The sequence below is a fragment of the Watersipora subatra genome, chromosome 4, assembly GCF_963576615.1.
Source record: "Watersipora subatra chromosome 4, tzWatSuba1.1, whole genome shotgun sequence".
In the NCBI taxonomy this organism is placed as follows: domain Eukaryota; kingdom Metazoa; phylum Bryozoa; class Gymnolaemata; order Cheilostomatida; family Watersiporidae; genus Watersipora; species Watersipora subatra.
In genome coordinates, this window is record NC_088711.1 from 1,492,630 (window position 1) to 1,520,267 (window position 27,638).

Sequence of the window (27,638 nt, forward strand, 5' to 3'; positions counted from 1 at the left end):
TAACTTGTTATATTTATTTATTCTTTATAAAATAGAATCCTGAGTAAGTGCCAGCAAAGAAAAGTATTATTCTTTTCTGCAGTTTAAAATAAATTTTAAGTTGAATTCTTGGAACAAAAGTTTACTGTCTATTATATCTGTCTATGTAGGTGATGATGGTCATGCAAGCCTCAAATAAATAGTCAAAAGGCATCAGGTACATCTTCTTCTAGAACCAATCAGATACATTAAAGCGTCTAGCAATGAAACAGAAATACGGGTAGAGAGCTAATGAAACAGCAGACGAGTAACAGCAGTAGTGTTCTTATTACTTATTACTAGTATCATTACTAATATTATTGCAAAAGAAAGAGCAACTAGAGAGATTGTGTGCAGAGAATAAACTATGGAATATAAATGTAATACAGTTGCATGACTTATACTGGCTCTCTGTGCTCTCATCCAGTCTGTTATACCGGCGGTGAGTATAGCCCAGCATTCTACACATTAGTCAGTTTAGCCTGAATACTCTGTCAAAGATCACTCTGCAGGTAGGTTCGCCCCGTGCCTGGCTGCTCATTCATGTATGTACAATTGTCATTGCGGTATTGAGGATAGTCGGAGTTGTTAGACTGAGTTCCATTGCTGTGATTGCTAAGAGTGCTTCCATTGCTGTCCCTTCTTATAGACTGCAAAGAAAGCTAGTTTAAGAGTCTGATAGAATGAGTGGGCAAGCAAGAGTAGACAACCACAGTAGAAAGATTTTAGCACCTAAATGTATCTTTATAAAGCTTAACAATCTGAGTCGAAACATTCAAGGATTAATTGTAACCATCTCTTTACATATTTTGGGCCTTAAGTGCAGCAGTTGAAGGCATCTCTGTAAGTCAGCAACTTTCACCAAATGTTTGAAACGATGCCACTTTATAAGGGAATAGAAATCTGTACTTGTGACCAACGTAACTACTGTCAAATTCTACTAATCGACTCTGATATTTGCTTCGTATTTAAAGCTATCATATCTTAGAAAAAATGTTCTTATATTTGAGTACACTGTAATTTCTTTAATTCAAACCAGAACCTGTAAAACAAGTAATTTCATATAACATTCAAATAATCTTTCTTATATAAAATTATGTGAAAAGCTGTAAGCTACATGTACGTATCGTATAAATATTAACACACATGTATGCGCTGCTGGATACACTATCTCTTCTTGCAGTTCTCAATTAGACTGAAATCTTTTGATTTAAAGTTAGAGAAGTGTTTGTATAGAATTGATAAAAAGGCACACACTGTTTAATAGTGTCAAAATCGACTTATTTTCAGTATTATTTTGTTAGAAAGTATTTTTAGCATTTTGATGATCTCCATTGTCATTTCTATAAGCATTTTAAAAAATGTTAGTGTATGTATGCCATACGAACTCACTAGCGTCAAGCAAAAAGCTAGCACATTCTAAAGCAGATGGCAGGCCACAACAGCTAATGCATGAGACTTGAATATTTCAAAGAGAAAACAACTTCTATGAAGTAGAGAAGACCAGACTTGATTACCATGCTTTCTATAGTTCTAACAAGAATGAGAAAACAATTTGCGTGCAATATAAAAATGCTTACAGACTTCAATAGCAACTTGATTCAGTATTTGCTCTGCTTTGAATGAAAAAGACGAGTTTGTGTGAGTACTGTGAAAGAGTAGAGTATGAATAAGAGGACATGGTGAGGTGGTTTTAACTATATTGAGTTGTGCTCTCACAACATAGAGTACAGAGAGGAGACGACATAAGTTACCAATCCTCATATATCTGTCCTTCACCTGTCTCCTTGGCAACAGAATCGGATACAATCAGTCGATAAAACTATACAAAGTTAGATGCTGAGTGTATTAGTTTTAAACATGTTAGAACTAATAACATGAGCTCTTCTATCATAGAAACTGTGTGTACTTACAGATTTCACTGTGGTGGGCGACCCGGAGAAGAGTTCAGTGCGTGGGGACACAACTTGATACTCGATCTACAATGTATGGATGTTGGTGAGAGAATTCTTGTAGGAAAATAAGGAGGAAATAAATTCTTGAAGGAGATAAATCGATTTCTTGTAAGAACTATAAAGCTCGAATGGCACTAGTGGTACTAATCAGGTACTCTGTACCTTCACATCCCCTCCACCCGCTTTGTGTCCAATGTTGTCTCTGCTGCCAATTTTTGATTTAGCGGTTTCCTTAAACGTCAGCTTTTCATCATGAATCTACAATAAAACACAAACTAAATATTTATCATACTCTCCTATTCCGCAGCCTATAGCTCAAAGCCTATAGCCTATAGCTCAAAGCCTATAGCCTATAGCTCAAAGCCTATAGCCTATAGCTCAAAAGAGAGCAACTAATCAAAATTTAGCAATTGAGAGCAAATAAGAAGATCGCAGGCTTGGATTTCAAAATTAGCAAAACTATATCCAAGTGTCTGTTCGATTGTCTACTGCCCTCTGGTGAGAGTGTGAAATAATAATTATTTCCTTTATCTGAAAGATCTCCTAGTAAATGACAATAAAGTGTGAGGTTATACTTGTGGCTAGTATGTTTCTAAATTCATTCCTACCTTTATATTCCCTCCTTTTGGAGTGTGATTCGCCTTCTCTAAGGATCCTATTCGGGCAGCTGCTTTTTCCTTGAAGTCAACTTTGTGGGACTCTATCATAACCTCTCCACCTTTAGGTGTGTGGTGGACATAGTCTAATGAGCCAATTTTAGCTTGAGCTTTTTCTGGAACCACAAGCATCATTAACAGCATTTGTACATGAAGTTACAGGTGGCAGCGGGTGACATCAGTTGATTATTGTTATCAGATGCAGTCATGTGAACATCATGAGATCTGATGAGCTTAAGTACTATCTGATGGCCACTTAGTACCAAATAGTTACTCTTTAAACTTAAAATGTTGCAGCGATTACCCTAGGATCCTAGATTACCCGGACACTTATGTATTCGCCTCATCTAACTTTCGCATTTTCGCGGAAACTAAACTATTATAACGAACAAGCGAAAACGCGGAATTAAATAGCTTTGTTCATCGATAGTCCAAGAAACAAATGGCAGCAAGCGATCAAATTGCATTATCAATATCGGCCACACAATTATACCTGCGGTTTACAATTACAAACTAGTCCCAAACTGAAAAAAAATTTCTTATTGGTGAACCGAACCTGAGGAATCTAATTACGTTTGTTCCGCTGCATTTATTTTCGCATCACTATATTTTCGCACTCATCAGAGCTACGAAATTAAGTTGCATCAAAATTTTACTCTGTATGCTACTCACGAAACTAAATACTAGTGAAAAATATAAGTGTCCTTGGGTAGATTGTCACAAGTTATTAGCTGTGATGAATTAACCTGTTATTAGTTGTAGTGAATTAACCTGTTACTAGTTGTAGTGAATTAATCTGTTATTAGTTGTAGTGGATAAACCTGTGACTAGCTATAGTGGATTAACCTGTTACTAGTTGTAGTGAATAAACCTGTTACTAGTTGTTGTGGATTAACCTGTTACTAGTTGTAGTGGATTAACCTGTTACTAGTTGTAGTGGATAAACCTGTGACTAGTTGTAGTGGATTAACCTGTTACTAGTTGTAGTGGATAAACCTGTGACTAGTTGTAGTGGATTAACCTGTTACTAGTTGTAGTGGATTAACCTGTTACTAGATGTAGTGAATAAACTTGTTACTAGTTGTTGTGGATTAACCTGTTACTAGCTGTAGTGAATTAACCTGTTCCTGGTTGTAGTGAATTAATCTGTTATTAGTTGTAGTGGATTAACCTGTTACTAGCTGTAGTGAATTAACCTGTTCCTAGTTGTAGTGAATTAATCTGTTATTAGTTGTAGTGGATAAACTTGTTACTAGTTGTTGTGGATTAACCTGTTACTAGCTGTAGTGGATAAACCTGTTACTAGTTGTAGTGAATTAACCTGTTACTAGTTGTTGTGGATTAACCTGTTACTAGTTGTAGTGGATAAACCTGTGACTAGATGTAGTGAATTAACTTGTTACTAGTTGTTGTGGATTAACCTGTTACTAGCTGTAGTGAATAAGTCTGTTATTAGCTGTAGTGAACTAATCTGTTACTAGCTGTAGCGAACTGGTCTCCTACTAGTTGTAGCAAATAAAACATCTTTATAAACCCTTTTAGTGTTGTTCAGTAACAGTCTGCAGTTTTAAGCTTGCTGTTAACCTAAGACTGTTCATACTGTTTCTATAAAACCAGAAATACCTTTAAAATGTAGCTTAGTTTGTTCTATTTTAACATTTCCACCCCCTGGAGTGTATGTTGCCTTTTCAAGAGAACCAATTTTAGGCTTGGCTCTCTCCTTGAACTCAAGTTTGTGTGATTCTATAGAGACATCTCCTCCTGATGGCTTGTAAGTGGCATTAGCTAGCGAGCCAATTCTTGAGCCTGTCTCCCATTGAAGCTTCTCATCAAATATCTATAAACAAAGCACTTGTAATTGCTTGCCATAATTGTGTGCTCCAACAATAAAGTGGCAATACAGAGTCAGCTAAGCATGATGAACCCAGATTTTTTAAATTCATTTGAAATGTATAGAAACACATTTCAGAAAACCTTAATCACACCTAACTAGAACAGTTGTGAAATATATCTATATATCTATATACATATTTCTCAAAGTCCGTCCATCCTTCGGTATGTCCAGCTATAGCTTTTATTGGAATAGCTGTAGCTGAACAATGCTGACGCCATGTCATGTCATACGGCATTAGCAAGCTTACTGGAATTTTCCATCGGAAATGTGCCAGGCTAATAGCAAGTGGCAGGCAACTCTCATTGTTTATAACTTGATTTTAATACCATTCTCCATTGGCAATGTGCCAGGCTAATGGCAAGTGGTAGGCAACTCTCATTACTTCTTGTGTTTTTCAGCTGATTTTTAATACCCGGGCAATGTTGGGTAGCACAGCTAGTCTATATATATATATATATATATATATATATATTTCTCAAAGTTGGTCGTAGGTATGTCGTTTCAGCTATTGCTATTAAAATCTTGCAACAAAACATCCATAAAGCAGCAGATTTGATCTCAGTACCTCCTGTTCACCAGTCAGACATCTTTACTAACTAATCCGATCGAACTTGATACATTCGGCAGACAATTTATTTCGATATATTGGCGCAAATAGGCTACTGCTTTCAGTCACAACACAAAGCGATGACTAAACATCATAAGCGTAGGTCTTATTAGTAAGCTTACTCATATCCATTGGTAATGTGCCTGACTAATATCAAGTGGTAGGCAACTCTCACTACCTCTCATTGCTTATAAGCTTATTTTTTATACTCGGGCAATGCCGGGTAGCACAGCTAATCTGTATATAAATCTCAAAGTTTGTCACTATTCATCTGTCCAGCTATAGCGATAAAGTTTTAGCAATGAAAAATCACCTTCATACTTGATTAGAACTTGCATCATTCACATCGTAAGTCTGATAACGAGCCTGCGTAACCACAAGGCTATGCTGTTCTTATCATCCCCATCGCCGTTACTATACATGTATACTGTAAATCATCTTTGTGATTGTACACGCTAAATTATTAATTAATACAGAGTGCCCACGAGTTACAACGCCCACCATAATAAAAAAGATTTTGCCTTACTCTATAAAACACAATGCTTTTTCGTCGTCGCCATACTAGGGCGAATTCTTTCAACAAAAATTTATCTAGAATTCATAATTTGGCAGACTGTTTACTGATTATGACAAACATGCCGATATTCTATTCGCCGAAATCTCTCCCACAACGCCTAAAAGAGATATATGATGCATGCTATCTCAGCTCAGCGTTATTTGTTAGATGTTATACTAAAAACAAATTTGAAAAACAGATGGGCGATAAAATTTCAGCTTATGACAAGGTTGAAGTTTAGTTTATTAAAATACATACTGAAACTTAGCTTCAAATATATATATATAACTCAATTAAGTAAAATTCAACATCCATGTTATTTGTTTGTTTGAAAGGTAAGAACTCCCCATTGTACGTACTGCTAGTACGTATATTGTAATGTTACATTTTCTTGCAGATCATAACCACTAAATACACTAAAGTTATTGTAGGCAACTATAGTTACAAAAGTTAACATATTGTTTAATTCCTAATTTTTTTACTAATTACTAAAATTTTGATGACTTTTACCAGAGGTGTTTGCATTAGATATATACTATAGGTTTCTATACTGCTCTATACAATATTTACCAGGGGTGTTTGCATTAGATATATACTATAGGTTTCTATACTGCTCTATACAATATTTACCAGGGGTGTTTGCATTAGATATATACTATAGGGTTCTATACTGCTCTATACAATATTTACCAGGGGCGTTTGCATTAGATATATACTATAGGTTTCTATTCTGCTCTATACAATATTTTCGCCTTTTCTGAAAAAATGAAATCCGTATACCAAATCATTACCAAATCATTGTTCATTACTTATCATATACCAAATTATTGTTCATTGTAATTGTAACAAAACAGACTTTATTTAGCATTACTTGCTAATTATTTCACATTAACATTTAAACACCTTTACAGTTGTTTTATTTTTTCTCTTAATATATTTCAACAAAACACATTTCTCATGGTATGAAGTTTGAAAGTTAGAATAGTAACTGTTTTTATATGTTAAATGAAAGTAAATTTTCTGTGCAGAAGCCTTTTTTATTACTCGGGCAACACCCGGCATTCACCTAGAATTAGTATATATATAAATCTGTGTTTGTCTGTCTGTCGTTTGTCTGCCCAGTTAATGCAACAAAATTACAACAACAAAAAATCACCTTCATGCTAGACTTGAACTCACCACTTTCAACCTGCCAGTCTACTAATAAGCACAAGTAACCACTGGGCTAAGCCATTTTTTATATTCTGTACTAGAGGTGTATCCTTATTCCAATTTCACACGCTAAACATGTACTTTTTATTATTAGTTAATGTAAACTTCTGTGCTTGTTTTTCTTTAAAAATTTGTTAAAAGCCATTTCAAAATCCATTACTTAGTTTTTTAATTTGTAACTTTCAAATGTTCCATTTCAGTTTTAAATGTGCTGTTATACGCCTATTACCGGTTTCTTTTAAGGCCAATATTTATATCTATTGAGTACAAACGTAGATAAAACTAATTATATGATAATTAAAAATCCCCAAAACATATTTCAATTAAACGAAGTGGTTTATTTAAATGACAGACAACTGAATTACTCAGATAACGTTAAATTTCTTGGAATTATCATTGATAGCTCACTAAGCTGGAAAGACCATATTGACAGCCTCCGTTCAAAACTTTGATAATGCTTGGGTCTGATTTATATAGCATCAGGATTATTACCTAGAAATGTTTTGATTTTGCTTTACAACAGTCTGATCAACAGTAAAATTATCCATTGTATTGAGGCTTGGGGAAATGCACCACGGAGTCACCTAAATAAAATTTTGGTAATTCAAAATCGACTATTGAGAATAATTTTTAATAAACCCCCCACCTACCATACTTCTGATCTTTACAAAAAAGCAAATACTCTACCTATTCATGAATTATATCTTTTACGTATTTGCACATTGGCTCATTCTGAATTTAAAAGCTATATTAAATCTAAGCCAGATCCACCTTATGATACCAGAAACTCTCAATTTTCTCTTCTCTTGCCACCTTCGACCTCCGCTGTTGTCCACAGGCGTTGTGCTTACCAGCTGGCGGCTGCCTGGAACGGACTGCCGGTCGGATTAAGGTGGATTGGAAATCACACTGTTTTGCGAACTACTCTGAAACAATGGCTCCTTGACTCTCTGACATAGCTTTTTTCGCAGTAAATGAACTTTTGTTTTTGTTGACTGTCTACCCGGGCTCTGCACCTCGACTAGCTACGCTATTGTGCACGTGGGCCCTCATCATTAAATATAGATTGATTTTTCTATTATGTTCTTTTGATTCTTTGATGAAAAATACAAACAAAGACATAAACCTGCCACTGGCTTAAGAGTATGATGCACTCTAACTAAACTGTGTACTTTCTCACTGATATCTCACATGGCGGTGGAATGATATCAAGTATTTAAAACTCTAACAGCTAAAGAAGTTGTCTACCTTCACATCTCCACCAGCAGGTTTGTGATTCGCTTTTTCTAGACTCCTTATTTTAGACTCAGCATTCCAGCTCAGCCTTTGCTTTTCTATCTATAAAAACAAAACTCACCATAATTTTTAGGTTTCAACTAAGTTAGATTTTACTCTGTTGCATCAGGTGATATTACAAACTATATGTCTATGGTATATGTGACTATACCATATGAGACTATATCATACTATAGTATATGTGACTATACCATAAGAGACTATATCATACTATAGTATATGTGACTATACCATATGAGACTATATCATATTATAGTATATGTGACTATACCATAAGAGACAACATCATACTATAGTTACATGGTAAATGCCAGGGTGCGAGTCGACCCGGTGTATAAGCCGAGGCCTAAAAATTCTCATTTTGAGATGTACCTACTGTTTAACCCTTTGAACCCTAACGGCCAGTATTCTGGCATCGTGTAGGGTGGGTCAGAAACCCTAACAGTCGGAATACGGGCATTTAAATGGCTCTCTTTACAAATGCTGTTCTTAAGTGAAAGTTTAAACCAAACAAATTAATTCTTGTACAGGGTGTTGGACCAGAATTTGATGATTGTGATGCAGATGGAGGATTATATCTAACTATAACTTTGCAGATTATTATGAGTTATAAAATGATGATGAAGGTTTGCTCCATAAATATGATATTACTGTAAAGATTTTTCGAAGCTTTCAAAATAGTACAAATTGTTATGGCTTTAGCCTGAAGAACTATGAAACACATTTTTTTCCATTTGGGGACATTTGCTGCGCGTTGCTTGACTTTTTTACTAGTGTTTTACCAATTATCATTGTATTATGAGCATATTTAGATATATTTAATAGAAGCTTCAAACTGTCTATCGCTGGACCAATTGCCCTTGAATACTGACAAAAATCGACAAGTACGACCGGGTTCAAAGGGTTAAGTCGACTCCTCTGACTCATATCATTTGACCAATAATAGTTCAGTCAGCATCCAGAGCGGGTGATGTGTAGCTGAGGAAATGGCATCCAAAATCGCTATCAGCAAAAAAGACAGAAGTTTTTTGTGCCATTGGCAATACGTACAACAATTAACAAAAAGATGAGAGATGACAATTCTAGTCAAAACCACAAGGCACGAAAAATAATACTTCACCATCGTATTCATCCGCTTCGCCAATAGAAAAAACTCCCATCTTAAATAATATGTACGTTTTTAACAAAAAAAAAGCCATGCCGAAAGGCAGATTTCTGTCAGGAATCGTGACTTGTGCACAAAAAAAATGAATGGATGATAGGAGTTGCCTCAAATAGATTACCAAAGTATGGGCTTGCGAGCAGATACTAGGAAACTAGCATTAAATTCGAAAAATACACGTTATTCCAGAAAAGAATCCTCGTGATGACAATCTGAATCATGAAGAACGAGACTTTGTCTGTGATCCATTTCATGTTGAGCAGGATTACTAGTATTTTATTATTTTATAAATAAATCCCTAAATGTTATACCCGTATCATGTAATTTTGATTTGTGATGGTTTTTTTTAAATTAAATTTTACTAAAATTTGTGTCATGAAAAACGTAACCGCCGTATCAGTCGGCGATAGATTTTTAAGTTTGAAATTTGGTGTTAAATTTTTGACTTATACACCAAAAATTTACTGCATTTAACTATAAAATACGAGACTATATCATCGCAGTCTGTAGCACATCCAGCTAGCAAAATGGGTCATATGTAAGTTAGAAATCACTTGTTGAAACTAGCATTCTTTTCCTACCTTGACATCTCCTCCAGCTGGTTTGTGGTTTGCTTTTTCTAGGCTTCTAATCTTTGACTCTGCATTCCAGCTCAGCCTTTGATTTTCTATCTAATAAAGAAAAATAAAAAAAACTTGAAGAACAATGCTGCAGTTTGCTGCAGTTTGCTGCAGTTTGCGGCAGCAGCGCTAGTAATGGCTCTCTAAAAGCTTTTTGTTTTTAGAGAGGAGAAAGTAGTGAAGAGACAGAAAGAGATTTTCTAGCCTAATAGAGACATGATAATCAGAGCAAACATTCATGCGTACAAGACAATTCTAGAATGTGACTGCTAGATAGCGAACAGCTAGAATGTGACTGCTAGATAGCGAACAGCTAGATTGTGACTGCTAGATAGCAAACAGCTAGAATTTGACTGCTAGATAGCAAACAGCTAGAATTTGACTGCTAGATAGCAAACAGCTAGAATGTGATTGCTAGATAGCAAACAGCTAAAATGTGACTGCTGGATAGCAAAACAGCTAGAGTTTGAAGATCCTAGTTAGTGGTTTGTAAGCGTAGTATACAGTGATTGAATAAGACAGTTATGTGAGGTAGAACTGTACAATGTACGTTAAATGGTGATGTAGTATTTAGTGATGGACTGGCTGGTGATCATTGATCGGCTGGTTCAATGACCCATGATCTGAAATGATATGATGTGATATGATATGAACCAGTTATCAAACCCCAATGTGTAGAATTTATCAAAGAGCTTGTATGCTGTCTCTTTGTAATAAAATTTTGAACAAGAGCTTAAAGTTGCTGTTTACAAGCTAAAAAAAAGTTTTGTTTTATGTGAGGCCCTCTCTGAAATAAAAGGTTGGCAGCTAGTCTAGAGAAAGTAAAGTTGGCTCATTGATGGGTCAGCATACAATAGAACTGCCTACAGACAGTACACGAACATGTGTGTGTACGTGTACACATATTTGTACATGTATGTGTACATGTATGTGTACAAATACGTGTACATATATGTGTACATGTACATGTAACTGTACACGTACGTGTACAGGTACACGTACGTGTTCAGTAGATTTGTAGAAGGTAAAGAGATGCTAATCGTTTGTAAGCGTTTTCAAAGTAACATCCTACCATTGATAGAGAAAAAGTGACACCTGTGATAAGGGTCGCGAGTGCAACATTATAGCAATAATAGTACAGCTGACACAGGAATTACAGAACATACTTGACAGTACTAGCTGATTGCTGTTTATCTAAACTCACCTTGACATCCCCTCCAGCCGGTTTGTGGTTTGCTTTTTCTAGGCTCTTGATTTTTGATTCAGCATTCCAGCTTAGCCTTTGATTTTCTATCTAGCAAAAGGAATAACAATAGCTAACTGAATGATACATTTTGATTTATCAGCTCATGTAAATTAAATAGGAACTCCGATGAGACAAATTATTGTTCACAAGTGACTCGACACCCTCACTGCTGTTCATTTAAAATATTTTAATGTGCTTTCAAAGTATTTATTAATTAAAACCTCATTAACCAATGAGACATAATTTTATGTTTTTGCTTCAATTTATGACTTTTAATACTTACTTTTAATACTTACTTTTAATACTTACTTTTACATAAATATTAGCTGTGCTACCCGGCGTTGCACGGGAAATAAAAAAGTCTTTGGACAGAAAATTCATTTGTATTTAACGTATAACAACATTTGCCATTCTAATTTTCAAATTCATATCATGAGAGAAATGTTTTGTGTAGTTGAAATATATTAAGAGAGAAAATAAAAACAACTGTAAAGGTTTTTAAACTTTTTCAAACAACTGTAACTTTCAAACTTCATATCAAGAGGAAAATGTTTCGTCTAATAAATTAAATTAAAATAAAACAACTATAAAAAGGTTTATATATAAATGAGAAATAATTAGCAAGTAATAACTAAATTAAGCCTGTTTTGCTATGATTACAATAAAAGAGGATTTGGTAATGATACAATTAATACGAACTGAGAAAAAATGAAAATCCTGAATATGTTGAATTAATAATAACAATTATTGCATAGAAGTGTGTGTGTATCTAAAAGGTTACTGTTCTACCAGAAACTATCCATCAAATCTTTGAATACTACGATAATTGTGCCTCTCGATACTGGTACAAATGTAAAAATGAGATATCGTACTGTCTTTGTCTAACCAAACGGAGAGAGCACATTGAGGCTCTTTTTACGGAGATAATACAATTGTCCGCGTGAAAAGAATTGACCTTGACCGTGGATATAGCAATTGAACCTTACATAGAATCGAAAATAGAAGTTTAAGAAAACACGAAAGAGCGTCGCATTTCATAGAGTTAATAGAAATCATAGAGTTGTGAATATTATGTCATCTAGCGTGTGCATAAGCTATACGGTATAACTATGATGTCTTTGATCAATATGCCTTGTATAACTCAGTTGGAGAGCATGTGCATTTACAACTTGCAGCTGCAATCTTTGTGTGTTCAAATCCGTCATTAAGAGGAATTTTAATTTTTAAGATTTTACTAGCTATGGCTGGACATACACACAGACATACACACAAACACACAAACTTTGAGAAATATATTTATAGATTGGAGTTTATGTGTTTATAAACTACTAGCTCCATCTGTGGTTCATAATCACATTATAAACCATAAAATATTCAACTCAGAATTGTACAGTTGTAGATAGGCTGACTCATAACACACCCAGAGTCATCAATACGTTGCGTTGCGTGCCAATTTAGATACAAGTGAGTTACTTAATATAAACACAATCAAAGAGGTCTCATCACCTTTACTTCTCCTCCAGCTGGTTTGTGATTTGCTCTCTCTAGACTCCTTATTTTTGACTCCGCATTCCAACTCAATCTCTTGTTCTCGATCTAAAGAGACAATATTGCTTATAGTCATATACCTCCTATAGCATTAGTTCTCAGTCTACATAAAGGCACTGAATATTCTCAGTTATTCCAACCTAGTTGATTATTCTCAATCTAAATCAAATACATCGGCTGAGGTTTCATAGCTGTTCCAATTCAGCCATCATTTATTCTCCTTTTAAAAATCAAATTTTAGTTGTGACGGTTAACAGTCAATGTAAGAAAACAGTTATGTGAGCTCTTGGCAAAAAGTATTTTAGTCTTTTTTCTAAAAACTCTCATCAAACTTAACAGGTTCCCGCACCTGGTGGTGTGATCTGTATGAATGTTAGTTCATATTTTACGCTGCAAAAACGTCTCTCTGATATGTATAAACAAGACTGAGGTCCTTCTCACCTTTTATGTAATATCCGCTTCATTTGCCAAAAAATAGTTAATAAAAAAAGATACAGTTAAAACCACTAGAGCCAGTTAGTAACATAATGCGTTAACAGTAGATAACACATAAACACAATGAATGCTACGAGTAAGTATTTATTAAGTTATGCAACAACACTGTCACAATACTGTGGGTGTTGACCGTAGCTACTGGTAGAGGCTTTTGCATACACAATACAGAGTACGTGGAATGATTTGTCATAAACCAAATATTAGTATGAAAATGATTATTAGCTTAAAATAATTACGGAATAATTTTGTTTTAAATTAAGCCTCAAGAAGTATGTAAAACATTTACAACTGATAAATAAAAATATAATTAAGTTAACATTTATGTATTTTTATAAAACCCAAGTTTATAGTAGTGTTTATTTTATTACAGCTATAATACATGTAGTAACGTAACAATTATGAAATTAGAAGTTGTCTGTTCAACCGATGAGGAGCTAGCTTAATTGTTTTATAGGTGTTCAGAGTTTTACCATGTCAGAAAAAACTTCAGCAAATCAGTAAATCACACTGTAAGCAAACATATGTATTATTACTTCAAACAATAATGGCTTAATCACAGTCAAACTTTTACAGGCAATAATTTTTTTTAATTGTCTCAATTTAGTTTGTCATGATTCTCCTATTTGAGTAGCTTTAAATAGAGCCATTCTTAAATATTGTTTAAATATTGTTCTATATTTGACTTAAAGTTCCAATTAAAGCAGAAACTATTGACTACTTTTAGATCTGTAATGATAAAAGGTAAAATGCATTCGTTTGTTCATAATTAATCTGTTTGAATATTGTAGACTTTTCAAGATTGTGGCGGAAATATTACTAAAACCAGGTTATGTAATGTAGGCTACTAGCTGTGCTACCCGGCGTTGCCGGGTAATAAAAAGTCTTTGAACAGAAATATATTGGAGCCACTCTAACTTTTATACTTCATATTATGAGAAAATATTTGTGTAGTTTAAATGAGAGAAAAAAGAAAACAACGGTAAAGGTTTTCAAACATTTTCAAACAACTACAACTTATAAATTTCATATCATGAAAGAAGTGTTTTGTTGAAATAAATTAAGAAGAAAAATAAAACTGTAAAGGTTTAAATGTAAAAGTGAAATCATTAGCAAGTAATATAGTCTAGTCTACATAGTATATAGTGATAGCTAAATTGGTCTGTTTTGCTATGATTACAATGAAAAATCACTTGGTATACGATTATATGACTTTAGTTCGCTTCAGTGTTGGCACCATAAGGTGAAAATATCGTATAGACATATAGAGTGGTATAAAAACCATAGTAATTATCTAATGCAAACCCCTCCTGTTAACAATCATCATCATTAAAAAATAGTAAAAAAACAATATGCTAATCTTGGTAACTATAGTTACCTACAGTAACTTCAGTGTAGTTTGTGGTTTGATCAGCAAGAAAATGTAACATTTCAATATGCTACATGCAGAGTTTTTACCTTCAAGACAGACGTGTAACATAAACGCTGAATATAACTTATATGAATTAACTTATTAAAAACATACTTGGAAAATGTACCCATATGGGTTTTAGTAATCACTTAACTAGAACTTCATCCCTTATCAGTTGGAGAACCCGATTTTTATTATAACGGATGACGCTGAACTGAGATATAATCGGCAAATTTTTATTTCGAGAAATATTAATTTTGATATCGTTTTGTGAAAAATTAATAAACCCTAATACGGCGAAGATGAAAAAGCATTGTGTTTCATAGAGTTAGTAGAATTCATAGAGTTTCAATTAACACGCCATTCAGCATGGAAATACCTATAAATTAATGCACTATTATCAGAATTAAGGAAACACAGTGTGGCTGGGAAAAAGTCTTTCAAGTTGAAATAAATTAGGAGAGCAAATAAATGTAGATGTGTAATAAATAGCAAATATTTAAACTACGAAACTGATAATTTTGTAATGATACAACTAATTATTACAAACTAAGAAAAACGCAGTAAAAACGTTATTTCATCTTAATCAGTACAATAATCGCCAAGTTTTAATTTTGAGAGAATCTATTGTTAATATCGTTTTGCAGAAAACAAATTAGCTCTAGTACGGCGAGGACGAAAAAGGATGTCTACGCTGTGTAGTCAGAACCAAGAATTAAAACTGCTTTCGTCGTGTCGGGGTTACAACGCTGAATTGCAAAACTGTGATTGCAATGTTCGGAAGTTCAAGTCCAGCAAAATGTGAAATTTTAATTACAAAATTTTAAGAGCTATAGCTGGACATACCGGAAACAGACGACAAACTTTGAGAAATATATACAGATTGAGCTAAAAGCTCAACAATCTAATGTGCTAGCTCTGAGGTAATTATTGCTATGACATGCAATTTACTGGCACCCCAATGTATATATTAAAAGTACATCAAGGTGAGCAATCAGCAAGCGGGCATATGATCAGTTTGTTAGAATATGATATGTGTGATTAGGGATGTGTTGTCACGCATGAGAGGTCTCAAACTGGCACACGAGCGGGCAACAAACTGACACCAATAAACAGGTTTAATTGAGTAAGAGTAGACAAATAAGAGCAGGTGGGTGAAAGCTAGGGATGAGCTACAAGAAACTATAATTACAGAGAAGGTAATTCCAAACAAAGGTAAATGAGGCAAAGCAAATAATTATTAGACGGCGGGGCAACTTGACACTATAATATTGCGACTTCATGTCTGCTGCCTCACGATCTGTGCAAATTGTCAGTGAACAGTAATGCTGCGAGTGGAAGTGCTACATCTCATACCTTAACATCGCCTCCTGCTGGTCTACGATTGGCTTTTTCTAAGCTGTTTATCTTTGACTCAGCATTCCAGTTGAGTGTTTGCTGCTCTATCTAGAGTGAGTCATGCGAGAAACAGATGTAAAGGGTGACCCATGCAGTTAGTCTGCTCTCTGTGAATATTCCATATTTACTGAGCAGACAAATCTCTCTTAGGGTTAGCTATAACTCAATTAGGAAGACACAAATTCACAACTACAGCCAGTTAGTAAAGGACCCAGTGACATCACAGCCAGTTAGATTTTACCTTCTTTAACATACCTTAACCTCTCCTCCTCCTGGCTTGTGGTTGGCTTTTTCCATGCTGCCTATTTTAGGTTGTGCTGACCAGCTTAGTCGCCGTGCTTGTTTCTGAAAGAAAGTGGAAAATTGTTACATGGTACAGGGCTATTGCAACAGTGTGGTATTGCAATGATGTGTTATGGCAATAGTGCACTATCGCAACAGTGTGTTATTGCAATTATATGTTATTGCAATAGTGCATTATTGCAATGGTATGTTGTTGCAACACTGTGTTTGTTATTTTGGTAGTCCATTATTGCAGCAGTACAATATTGATATAATGTTGTATTTCAATAGTGCATTCTTGCAACAGTATGTCAATAGTGCACTATTTCAATATTGTGTTATTGCAATAGTGCATTATTGCAATAGTGTGTTATTGCAATGGTATGTTATTGCAATAGTGTTTTATTGCAGTAGTGCATTCTTGCAACAGTATGTCAATAGTACCTTATTGCAATAGTGTGTTATTTCAATAGTGTATTATTGTCAAAGTATCAATGTGAATAAACAATGTCAGAACCAAATTAAAGTAACAATGTGGTTTTCGCATAAAATTTTTATTGCTTAGGAGCCCAAGCTATTGCTGCATGCTCTGCCTTCTTGAGGTGTTTAATTCTATAAGATACGTCTATGTGTGAAACATTTATTGTATAGAGACATCGTCTTACATTTAATGAGATGTTGAATGTACGGTTTAAGTTTCATCTACTAGCAATATGCTTTTCTATATAGCATCCACCTTTCGCTGACTACATAGAACCTTGGAGGTGCTGATTGTATTGGTGCTTTTGGAATCTTATACACAGTAATACACCATGGGGTACATGTATGGCATTCAGATTTTAATCATCTTTTCAGAGCTATAGGGGAATTACAGTAGCTTATACCCTGATAGGTGTACATGAGGGTAGACAGACAATAACTACGTTGGGTCATACTCACTGACAGTAGATAAGTTCATGTATGTCAATGCATCATTTAATGACATGCAAAATATCTTTATAAAATTTTAATGTTTCAGGAAATGATAGCTGTTCGCTTGTCTCTGTAGTGAATGCATTTTATGTACACTAAAGATATTTTATTGAGCTTGTTCATGTAGCATTCTTTTAATTGATAGAGTAATCACTATGCCGACTGCATATCCTTAACAGTGGTTAGTAGGGGATAACTCCAAATCTATGGACACACAGACCTACCATAAATAAAAGCTCATTTAGATAGTTTTCAACATATTATAACTGGTATATCTTTGTAGTAGGAAACTAGAGAGCACCCTATAACCACTGCCTAACAGCATGTTGGTTAACTGCCTAGTTCTGAATTATTTGTGAGGCCTTGACTTTTGCAGCTTGGTCTACTTTCGAGGTGTTAACTGTATAGGTCCTGCTAACCTCCAAAGTGTTGACTGTCAGTACAGGTTTTGCCTACCTCCAAGGTGTTGACTGCATAGGCTCTGCTAACCTCCAAAGTGTTGTCTGTACAGGTTTTGCCTACCTCCAAGGTGTTGACTGTATAGGTGCTGACTGTTTAGGTTCTGCCTACCTCCTAAGTGTTGACTGTATAGGTTCTGCCTACCTCCAAGGTGTTGACTGTATAGGTTCTGCTAACCTCCAAAGTGTTGTCTGTACAGGTTTTGCCTACCTCCAAGGTGTTGACTGTATAGGTTCTGCTAACCTCCAAAGTGTTGTCTGTACAGGTTTTGCCTACCTCCAAGGTGTTGACTGTATAAGCTCTGCTTACCTTCAAGGTGTTGCCTGTATAGGTTTCACTTACCTTCAAGGTGTTGCCTGTATAGGCTTCACTTACCTCCAAGGTGTTGACTGTATAAGTGCTGACTGTTTAAGTTCTGCCTACCTCCTAAGTGTTGACTGTATAGGTTCTGCCTACCTCCAAGGTGTTGACTGTATAGGTTCTGCCTACCTCCAAGGTGTTGACTGTTTAGGTTCTGCCTACCTCCTAAGTGTTGACTGTATAGGTTCTGCCTACCTCCAAGGTGTTGACTGTATAGGTTCTGCCTACCTCCAAGGTGTTGACTGTATAGGCTCTGTCCACCTTTAAGATGTTGACTGTATAGGTTCTGCTTACCTGTAAGCTGCCAATGTTGGAATGTCTTGGGCTGGATTTGTTCCTTAGAATATTCTCTTCTGAATCTTGATGAGATTTGCAAACCAGTTCTGAGTGGACGTCTTTTGCTGTAACCACACAGAGATGACGAGAACTGAGTTTAGCCTTAGTACCAGCTCTTATTTGATTATTTCTTATAAATACATTGACTTTAAGTGTAATTACTGACCTTGGTCACCATTTGAACAATTGACAGAAAATATAGGATTGCTATAAAGTTTTCATGAGCTTTAGCAGCCCAAATGGTAACATGAACTCGGTTTCCAAGATTGAGTGAGCTTGTCATAACAAACCCTCAAGAATTTACCAAAATGTACACCAGTAATAAAAAAAGACATCACCATTGCTTCAAAATAAGTTAACGTCTCAATGTCTAACCACACGGCTTAATCTCTCAGTAACAGAAAGTACTCAACATATAGTGGTGGTCTGTACAGGTGCTACTAATATATCATAGTAACACCGTTTTTCTTCACAAATGGAAATGATAAATATTCTTGATGTCAGGTCTGGAGACTAGTTTGACATGACTCTGTGAATAACTCTATTTACCCATCCTTGTACTGAACGAACCTTGGTTAAACAAGCACATATTGTAGTAGTTATCTGCTAAAAATTTATTCTACGGTAGATATATCTGGCATCAGCCTTACATGTTGCAGTCGCTTACAAGACCTTAAGGTCAAAATACAAAGGTGGAAGTTCACTTATTTTTTTGGTAACATGTTGTTAATATATTTATTATACAACAACGCCTTACATCATTTCTTTAAACTAAGAAGAAAATAAACCTTTTCAGCTAGTTTGCAAAAAACTGCGTCCGACTCTTCATAACAACCACCATATACTGGTAACGCATGGTAATAAGCTCTCTAAACTATACTGGAAGCCATTAGACAAGTATTCATAGTGATAGAGTTAGAAATGACCCATAGAGAGCAATAGACATAACCTTGAAAATGTCTAGAAAGAAATAGGCTATTCTTGAAAGAAGTTGTGCAAACTTCTGCATATTTAAATGGCTGTAGTAAATTACAACCATGACAACTCGGTGAGGTGTTGATTGGGACTGATTATAGTTTATATGGCAGCTGCCAGAACTGGTTTAGCTATCAATTAGTCTGGTATGCCTCTGTGTTAGTTCTTCAATAGAATTAGGTAATCAAAGCAAATACCAATCTCACTCTCTAGTAATCTTTAGCTTATGTGACCTTTCATGTGACCTCCTCTTTTTACAGTTTTATGTGAGTTCCTTCTCACTAGTCATTATTGTCCAACCTCAGCTTATTTTATTGTATTTACTTTAGGTTTGGGAAATTCGTTCAGCCTTACCGCCGGATTTCAAAATCTGACTCCTACATTATCAAGTTGTGTAGCAGAACAGAACTTGTGACGAAGCCACTTGCGTCTATATTGATTCTGTGACGTAACGTTGACTCATGTAAAACCAACTTGTCCAAATTGATGCTATATAAGGCTAACTCACTCTGTATGTGAGGGCTACACACTCTGTACGCTAGGTCAACTTGTCTTGTAGGCAGGTCAACTCACCCTGTTGACAAGATCAATATGTCGTGCATGTGAGATCAGCTTTTTGCAGTGATAACTATACATAGTATAGATGGTTGTTTAAAATGAGAGCCAACACATTACATATACATATCTTATCAACCGGTTACACCGGGGTCAAACCTCTTATTGTTACTGTGGGTACAGGAAGCAAATTGCCATAATGATATGTGGTTAACCAGGGCGGCGATATCTGAGAAAAAATTATCTCTCTCATTTGTCAGAAATGTTTGTTTTGTCATTCATTAAAATTGTTAAGTAAGTCATCTGAGTTTCTTAACTGAGTTCAAGATGGCTTCCATAAGAATTCCTCGCTGTAAATACAAAGCATACACTATATTGTGTCAATGTGACCTATTTGAAAAGCTGAGAAGACCCTACACAAAAATGACAGTAACTAGCTGTTACTTGTTATGTCACGGTCTACACAAGTGCAAATGTAACGTGAGATCAGCCACTTGCTGTGTGGTTTCATGGTCTTCAGACTATTCAATGGACAACAGGCTAAAAGCGCAGAGACTAGTAATTGAAGTGAGGGCTTCTGACAATTAGCACTGCAAAAGCTTGTAGATTCTCCTGAGCCTTTCCCGGTGCAAGCAGAGCAATATTTGTTTTCGGAGAGAACTTTCTAGATGTTAGGATGATGAGAGTGACAAGCCTGAGAACATCAACTCAATGACTAAAGGTTGAGAGACAGAAAAAATATCAGGCACATTTGTAGGCGATATGGCTGAAGCTGAAGCTAGAAAATTTATGAGTCTAAAAATTGTTTGATATTATCACCAGTCATAATTAGTTAACTGATTGCTTGAAATTATGTTTTCAAATGAAATTCACCAAAAGAAAGTAGTTTAACTTATCATAAAAACACACTCATTCTACAATAATATAATATAATGCCAATCTGAATAAAAATATTAAAAAGAAGTATAAAAAAGTTGAGAATTTATATTGCAGCGCCATAATAAAAATTGAGATCTATAAATGTCAAGGACAAAGGATTACGCTCATGCTTGTTGTCTCCAGTGTACCGCACAAAGCATTCGTTGCAAGGATGATGTTAGCACTAGCTAGTAAATATCTGTATCAGGTATTACTAACAGGACCTCTAGAGAGAGAGAGAGTACTGGAAGGTCTGATAGCCAGTAGTCCTACCACTACAAAGGTTAACGCAGCAGACCTACTGTACAGGCCTTGCTCTGGCAACACTGGCAATTATGGCAGTTTATTAAATGGTTTAAATTTCTTGATATGATATTTATCATGAAGTTGAAACTGCATGTAGTTCAAATCAGCTACAGCATGTTTCCCAACAGAACTCCCAGATCAGCTTGTCTTATAGATTTCTGTATAACAAGCATTCCTGTCAGTAAATAACATTCTTTAAAATTATGTTGTAAAGTTCAATACTTTATTTATAAACGTTTATCCGATTCTCAATATAGTTATTGTTGACTACAATGGTTGTCGGCCAGTTACATTGTACTCTACTACGAGACTAGAACAAGTATTTTACTGTCATTTAACTGTCATACCTAAAACTGCCAGACTAATAAAGCTAATACCTCCTAGGACAGCGATATCACTATTTCAGCTGCAGCCATCGTCTACAAGGAGGCATCGAATATCACGGCGTGTCAGATTACATTTAAATTTCAAATTGCTGTTAAATTAGAGATAAATTGGTTTTCCACTTACCTGTTACAGCTATAGACTGAGTTTCAATGGGTGCAGTGCCATTTGTTCTGTGGGTAGGGGTAGGTAGTGCGGAGTGTATCTTCTTAGGAGGTACAAGTTTGCTCTGTCTTGGGCTACGTAGACCTTGTGATATCTTTGCCGGGCTGCCTAAGACTGGCTCGGAGAACTGGCTTGGCTGCAACATAAATGTTTAATAACCTGCAGCGCTTATCGACTCTGTTTTACTAAAGCTCTTAGATTCTTCATCAAATGCAGTGCCAACACCTTTAGAAAAATATTACATTTCCTTTGCTGAGATGCCTCAACACGGAGTACATGTTCACAACCATTGACAGCGGTGAAGAGAGCCGATAAGTGGTTTCCTCCAACTATCATACCGCCTGTGGGCCTAAAGAGCAGCAAATTAACAAGAATGTCCTGGGAGCATAAACTGTATGACAAACACCATTTTTCATTCTGCGGATGATGCAAACTTATAGTCATGCGCGTGTTGAGTTACCGTGTCATTAGGATTTCAATGAACATCCACATGCTGCGGATTAACGCGGATGTTTTGTTAAAAAGATAATGATTTCTACGCCATAGGTGGTAGCGGCACACTCCCGCCTCACTTAGCAGCACGATTTCAAAATGGGAACTCAAGTGTGGAAAATGTTTAAAATTGAGTAGCTTGCGCAGCATTCGCAAAGGTCAAGGTCATTCGCAAAGGTCATTTTCCATCGAAACGTTAGACCAAAATTTGCGATTAACAAAACTCGCTTGACTTGCAAGTTTTGGCCGTTTCCATCTTGTGGATTAACCGTGGATTAGAAGGATTAACCGTGTCATAGAAACAAAGTGATGGCGTCCACTCAGCAGTCTACTCAGCTGCTTTAGTCAATGGCACAGGGGCAGCTGTTGGCAGAAAGAAGTGACCACCATTCAGAATTTGAAAACTCGTGTTTACAACAGATTTAAATACTTGCCAAGTGGTTAAGGTGGCAAACCACAAGCTCTGCGGGCCAGCATAGCCTGTGGTCTCAGCGGATCAGCGTAGCCTTTCTCACTAAGAGTGTTTTTTAATTTTTTATGCTTAGGGTTTCTAAGCTTAGGATTACAATAAAAATATTTATAAATAGTTTAATGCTAGTGGGCTACAATTATGGATACTTACTTTAAAGTAAACAAGTTCTGGTGTTTGATAAAAATGTTAGTCTTCTACATTTTCTTTCAGTAGTTTATGTTATTTTTATTTGTACCTCATCGACGGTCACAAACTATTGAAAGGCACAGGTAGAGAATAATATTTATGGATGCGTCTAGCACTAACTGACTATGTGTAGTATACCACATTCAACAGCTGATATTGGAGCAATATTCTGTTGTGTGTTTTCCAGAGGGGCTCATACAGAGAACTTGAAGACTGTCTAACCCAGTGGTTTAGACAAGAATGAAAGTATGCTAAGAGTGAACCTTAGTTATGCGACTAGCGATGTGTGTTCACATAGTTGAACTTCCGACCTTCATCAGGCCTCCGCCGTGGCTGACTACTGGTGTAGCTAATACAAAAAAGATAAAATAGAGCTTTCAAAAATAAACACATGATTTGACTGACCAAATTACTTAAGCAAATATACCGTAACATTTTACACTATGGGAAAGAAATGCTGATTGAGTAAAAGTAAACAAAGATTAGATGATAAGAAGCACTTGCATCGCATGCCACAAACAGACAGACTACTGCCAGTGTCGGTTGCTATACACAACTGCAAATACCTCTGGCTGATTACTCCATATTTCAGTCCAAACTTTTCTTATTTAATAAGTTTCACCCATAGATATATAAACCTTTATATATCTATGGTTTCACCACAACCCCAATCACTCATTTTTTGCTTCATTTTATCTGCTAAACTAACCTACCGTACAAAGCCCTCAGAAAAAAAACCATGCTATGGCTTACACATAAAAAGTAAGGCCAACATCATTGTATTTTAATCAAAATAAGATTGAATGGGCTCATTAGTTCCCACGCAGAGACCTTTGTAACCAGATACTTACTATTGTCCAATAGGAATCAAACTCAATCAAACCAGCTAATGGACAGGAAGTTATAGAAACTTCAAGTATCTCTTTGCTGCTGCTATTTTACTGCGAGAGGCACTGTTACAGTCACAAAAGCAATTTTTTATCAAAACTGTTTTCATGTTAGTAAAATATTGCATAGAATGTGTTAGCATATGCCAGCACCTTCTGGTGAGTAACTGAGTGCTCGGGAATAAGCATTAACTACACTGGATTCGGGTGTTACTAGTACAGTCGCTTGGCATTTCCCATATTCTCACATTCTGTACACATGCTGTGCATTACATGCATACATGAACACGTATAATTGTGAATATTCAGTAACCGTTTCAGTATACTGATTAAGCCAACTCTTTTTGGCGAGAGCGGCATGGTCAGTGTTGCTCACCTCTTGTGGCTGTTCCACATCTTTCCTCGCTTCTTTCTCTCCTTATTCCTCACTCTAACACCCTCATTCGCTTTCGCTCTTAGTCCTTCACCCTTTCTCACACTCTCTTCTTCTCTCTCTCTCTCTATCTCTTCTTCCCTCTCCATTTCTCTATCTTTCACCCTCTCTATCTCTCACCCTCTCCCCTTCTCCCCCTCCCTCCCTTACTCATTCTCTCACTTATATCCACTCTTCCTCCTCACCTTTTTCTCCTTTATCTTGCCCTTCTTGGATTCACTCTACCCATCCTCCTCCCCCCCCCCTCCATCCCCACTGCCTTACACATTCTTACCTCTTCCAGGCTTGTACTCTCCATCATGAAAAAAGTACGCAGCCAGCTCAGCTCTGTTATACGCTGTTACTGTTACTCTGCAGTTCTGTCCCAGGTCTCCCTTTACTGAAGAAGTGTATGGTAGTTTCTCTTCTTATAATACCGTATATCTGCTGAGTTGTCCTAGTAACCTGTGAGCAAGGGAGCTGTTAGTAAAAACAATAAGTACTATTGACATAATATGCGCTGCTTGTTGATCTCTTGTCAGCAGCCCAAGGAAACTATGACCACACATGCCTAGATTTGATGCAAATCGGACCCACAATGGGTCGAATCCCTGGGGTTTCATTGGTTACTTGTGTTAGCATGAAGATCGCTTTTACGCTTTCAAAGATTTCTGAAAATAATAGATCATCCTTGTGATCAGCATCTTTGAACACAAAACGAAAAAAATGGATAATTAAATATATCCTAGTTTTGGCAACTTCTTGACTACCATACAGTTAGCAAAAGTATTACTAAAGAGGCAGTGGAAGCCGTGAAGATAATGTCTTTAAGCAGACTTTGTCTTTGTGGTTGAACATTGACATCTTGCTTGCTGCCAAACATAGAGATGCGTAGCTGCAGCCCAAGTGTGAGGTGTGCTGTCTGTGAAAGTATGGCCCACATTTGTCTTGTTATATACTAAAGGCAGGTATGTTGATAGCGTTGTGAGAGGCTCAATGATGTGGGTAATGACAGCATAAACAAGGTGACTAAGATGATGAAGGTGGTGGAACCTTAGCCAGCCTCTAATGACAAAGTATGTATTGTTAAATCTCTGGCTATTTAAACTATCTTGTCTCCGCTTGCTAGTGCACCTTCAGAAATACAGCCTCACTTCCCATATGAATACATATTTCTCTACATTTGTACACACTTACATACATCATACTAGATGAGTCTAAGGTTCAAACTATCTCTGGGTATTTGCATCACCAACCGCACAAGCAATGTGGCTAGTATGAAAAAACACTGACTATCGCTAATGAAATTATCTGCAACTGGAGGCTATCGATTTCTAAACATATAATCAATACCCTTTAAGAGATCAGCCCTTGCAGACAACTATGTTCTATTTCGTGCAGAATAGCGTGTGCTGCCAGTGAGTTGAAGGCAGCACTTATAGCAGCCATTGCCAGATCATATTAACTATATTGGCAGAGTAGCGCTGGTGTCAAAAGCAGGCATGCAATGGGTGCAATGGTTTGAACCCTGAAAGTTAGCAGTCGGCTGCGCCTGAGGAGGTTAGTTCCAACTATCAATAGGTTCACACTTCCTACACAATAGGATAAAAGAAAAGACTTAAAAAATCCCACAATCCGGCCTCACTAGCATTCTAAATGAAAGCAGGAATAAGATGTGAGCAATAGTTGACAGTCACCTGTAACACCTGCCATTGCTGGTGGTCCAGTGACTGACACGCATGCAATGTTTGTTGTAAATTAGGTGCTATACAATGGTGAGCGTCACTGGCACAAGGTCATATTGTTGAGAAATGCTGCACTACAGTGCAATGACACTATGCTATAATGCATCATTTCACTATAGCAGGCTGCCTTGCTGCATCGGTCTGCCGTGCATAGCTATTGCGCAATAATTATTCATTGGCAGCAATGAACTATTATGCTTGGAGTCATCTCTAGCTAAAGCAAGGGTAGCTACAGGAAACGAACAATTACTTGGCAAGTTGCCCTGCGATTAACATTGTGAGCATGAAAGTCCAAACAGGAGAGGAAGCAGAAGGAGTTGACTCGTGCACCATGCTGTTTACTAATGAGCTGTAATGTGATCAGACATGTCCTGCTGGTATCCGCTGTGTTTGTTATTTCATGAGTGCATCACAATATGAATCTGTTATCACACTTTGCTAGTAGCAAACAAAAGCATTAACTTACATGGCTGGATGAGAATGAAATTCGTTTTCAATGCAAACAGAGTGAAGTAGGGCCAACAAAAACATCAGGCATAACTTCAGAGATTCAGTTGAATTGATTTTGTTTATTGTGAAGACTATATCAAAGGCTTTCAGTCTCTTAATGTGGCCGTTTGAAGCGCTGCCTATCTATTTAGTATGAGTTGCTGCTGACCTATTTACTTAGGGTGGGCTACTACTACCATCTAAAGCGGCGAATTTGAACATAACACAGGCTATCGAGAAAGCGTTTCTTAGCTACTATCAAAGCTTTTGAACTCTTCAAATGCTCAAGGGCACCAGACATGCGTTCCTCCTTGCTCCTCCCACCTCTCCCTCTTTCCCGCTGCCCAAATAAGACCGGGATATTTCTTATTCTTGCCTGGACATATACAGGTATGCGGTAGCGTTAAGGCAATGCAATGTTCTAGATGATGGTACTCCAAGACCAGTTGGAAAAGTGGTGAAAAAAATCAAAATATTCGCACCACTAACAACCTCTCTGATAATCGTGTTAGTATAGTCTCATAGTTTTGAAAGGTATCACAATGTTCCTAAAATCTATTTCAGCAAATAAAAAGGTACAGCTTTCTTTCATCATATTAGGCAAATTTCGTTTCACTTTCGACAGCAATCATAGTTTCATTATCGTGCCTACAGTTGCAGGGCTCATAACAACCACTCTTTGGCTGCCTAGCAAAAACTGTTTGTAAAATAGACATATCGCAAAGCACTGCTGGCCTACTCACTGGTTTGTGTACGCTGATCACAAGTTACAGTAAATGGAAACCTGGCAGGAAGCCTGCCTATGGCACTAAAATTCTGTTACAGTTTCCTAGTGTTGTTTTCACTCTGATACACAAATGCTTTAGCCACCAAATGCTGCTTACCAATAGGTTGGTGCTCTCTATGTACAGCGGATATTCCAAACAAATAAGCCTTCCGTAGCTAGCGGTGTTGCCACTATCCACAACGAGCCTCGTCTGTGGGGGTGGTACTCTGACTGTATATCGCCTACTCCATTGGTCTCTTGCACTCACATCTGCGAGCACTCTCCTGGCTTTGTAATCAATCAACCGCTATAAGCTCAATTACTACCTTCCTTTATAAAGAGTGAAGAATCAATGTATTGATCCATGAGGAAACAACTTTCATTATTGCCATGGCCCCCTTAATGG

General features: G+C 36.5%; 1 protein-coding gene across 1 annotated transcript; it reads right to left on the reverse strand.

The window, feature by feature from the left end:
* On the reverse strand, positions 1–27,489 carry LOC137393487 (microtubule-associated protein 4-like). The gene is made up of 15 exons (XM_068080061.1): positions 27,351–27,489; positions 24,528–24,697; positions 21,745–21,919; positions 18,439–18,545; positions 16,327–16,416; positions 16,030–16,119; positions 12,729–12,818; positions 11,181–11,270; positions 9,938–10,027; positions 8,147–8,236; positions 4,253–4,466; positions 2,582–2,745; positions 2,136–2,231; positions 1,932–1,997; positions 1–668 (listed from the first exon to the last, which is right to left on the reverse strand). The coding sequence occupies exons 2-15, from the start codon at positions 24,552–24,554 to the stop codon at positions 513–515; spliced, it is 1,545 nt and encodes a 514-aa protein (XP_067936162.1). The 5' UTR covers positions 24,555–24,697; positions 27,351–27,489; the 3' UTR covers positions 1–512.
* Positions 27,490–27,638: the final 149 nt, after the last annotated feature.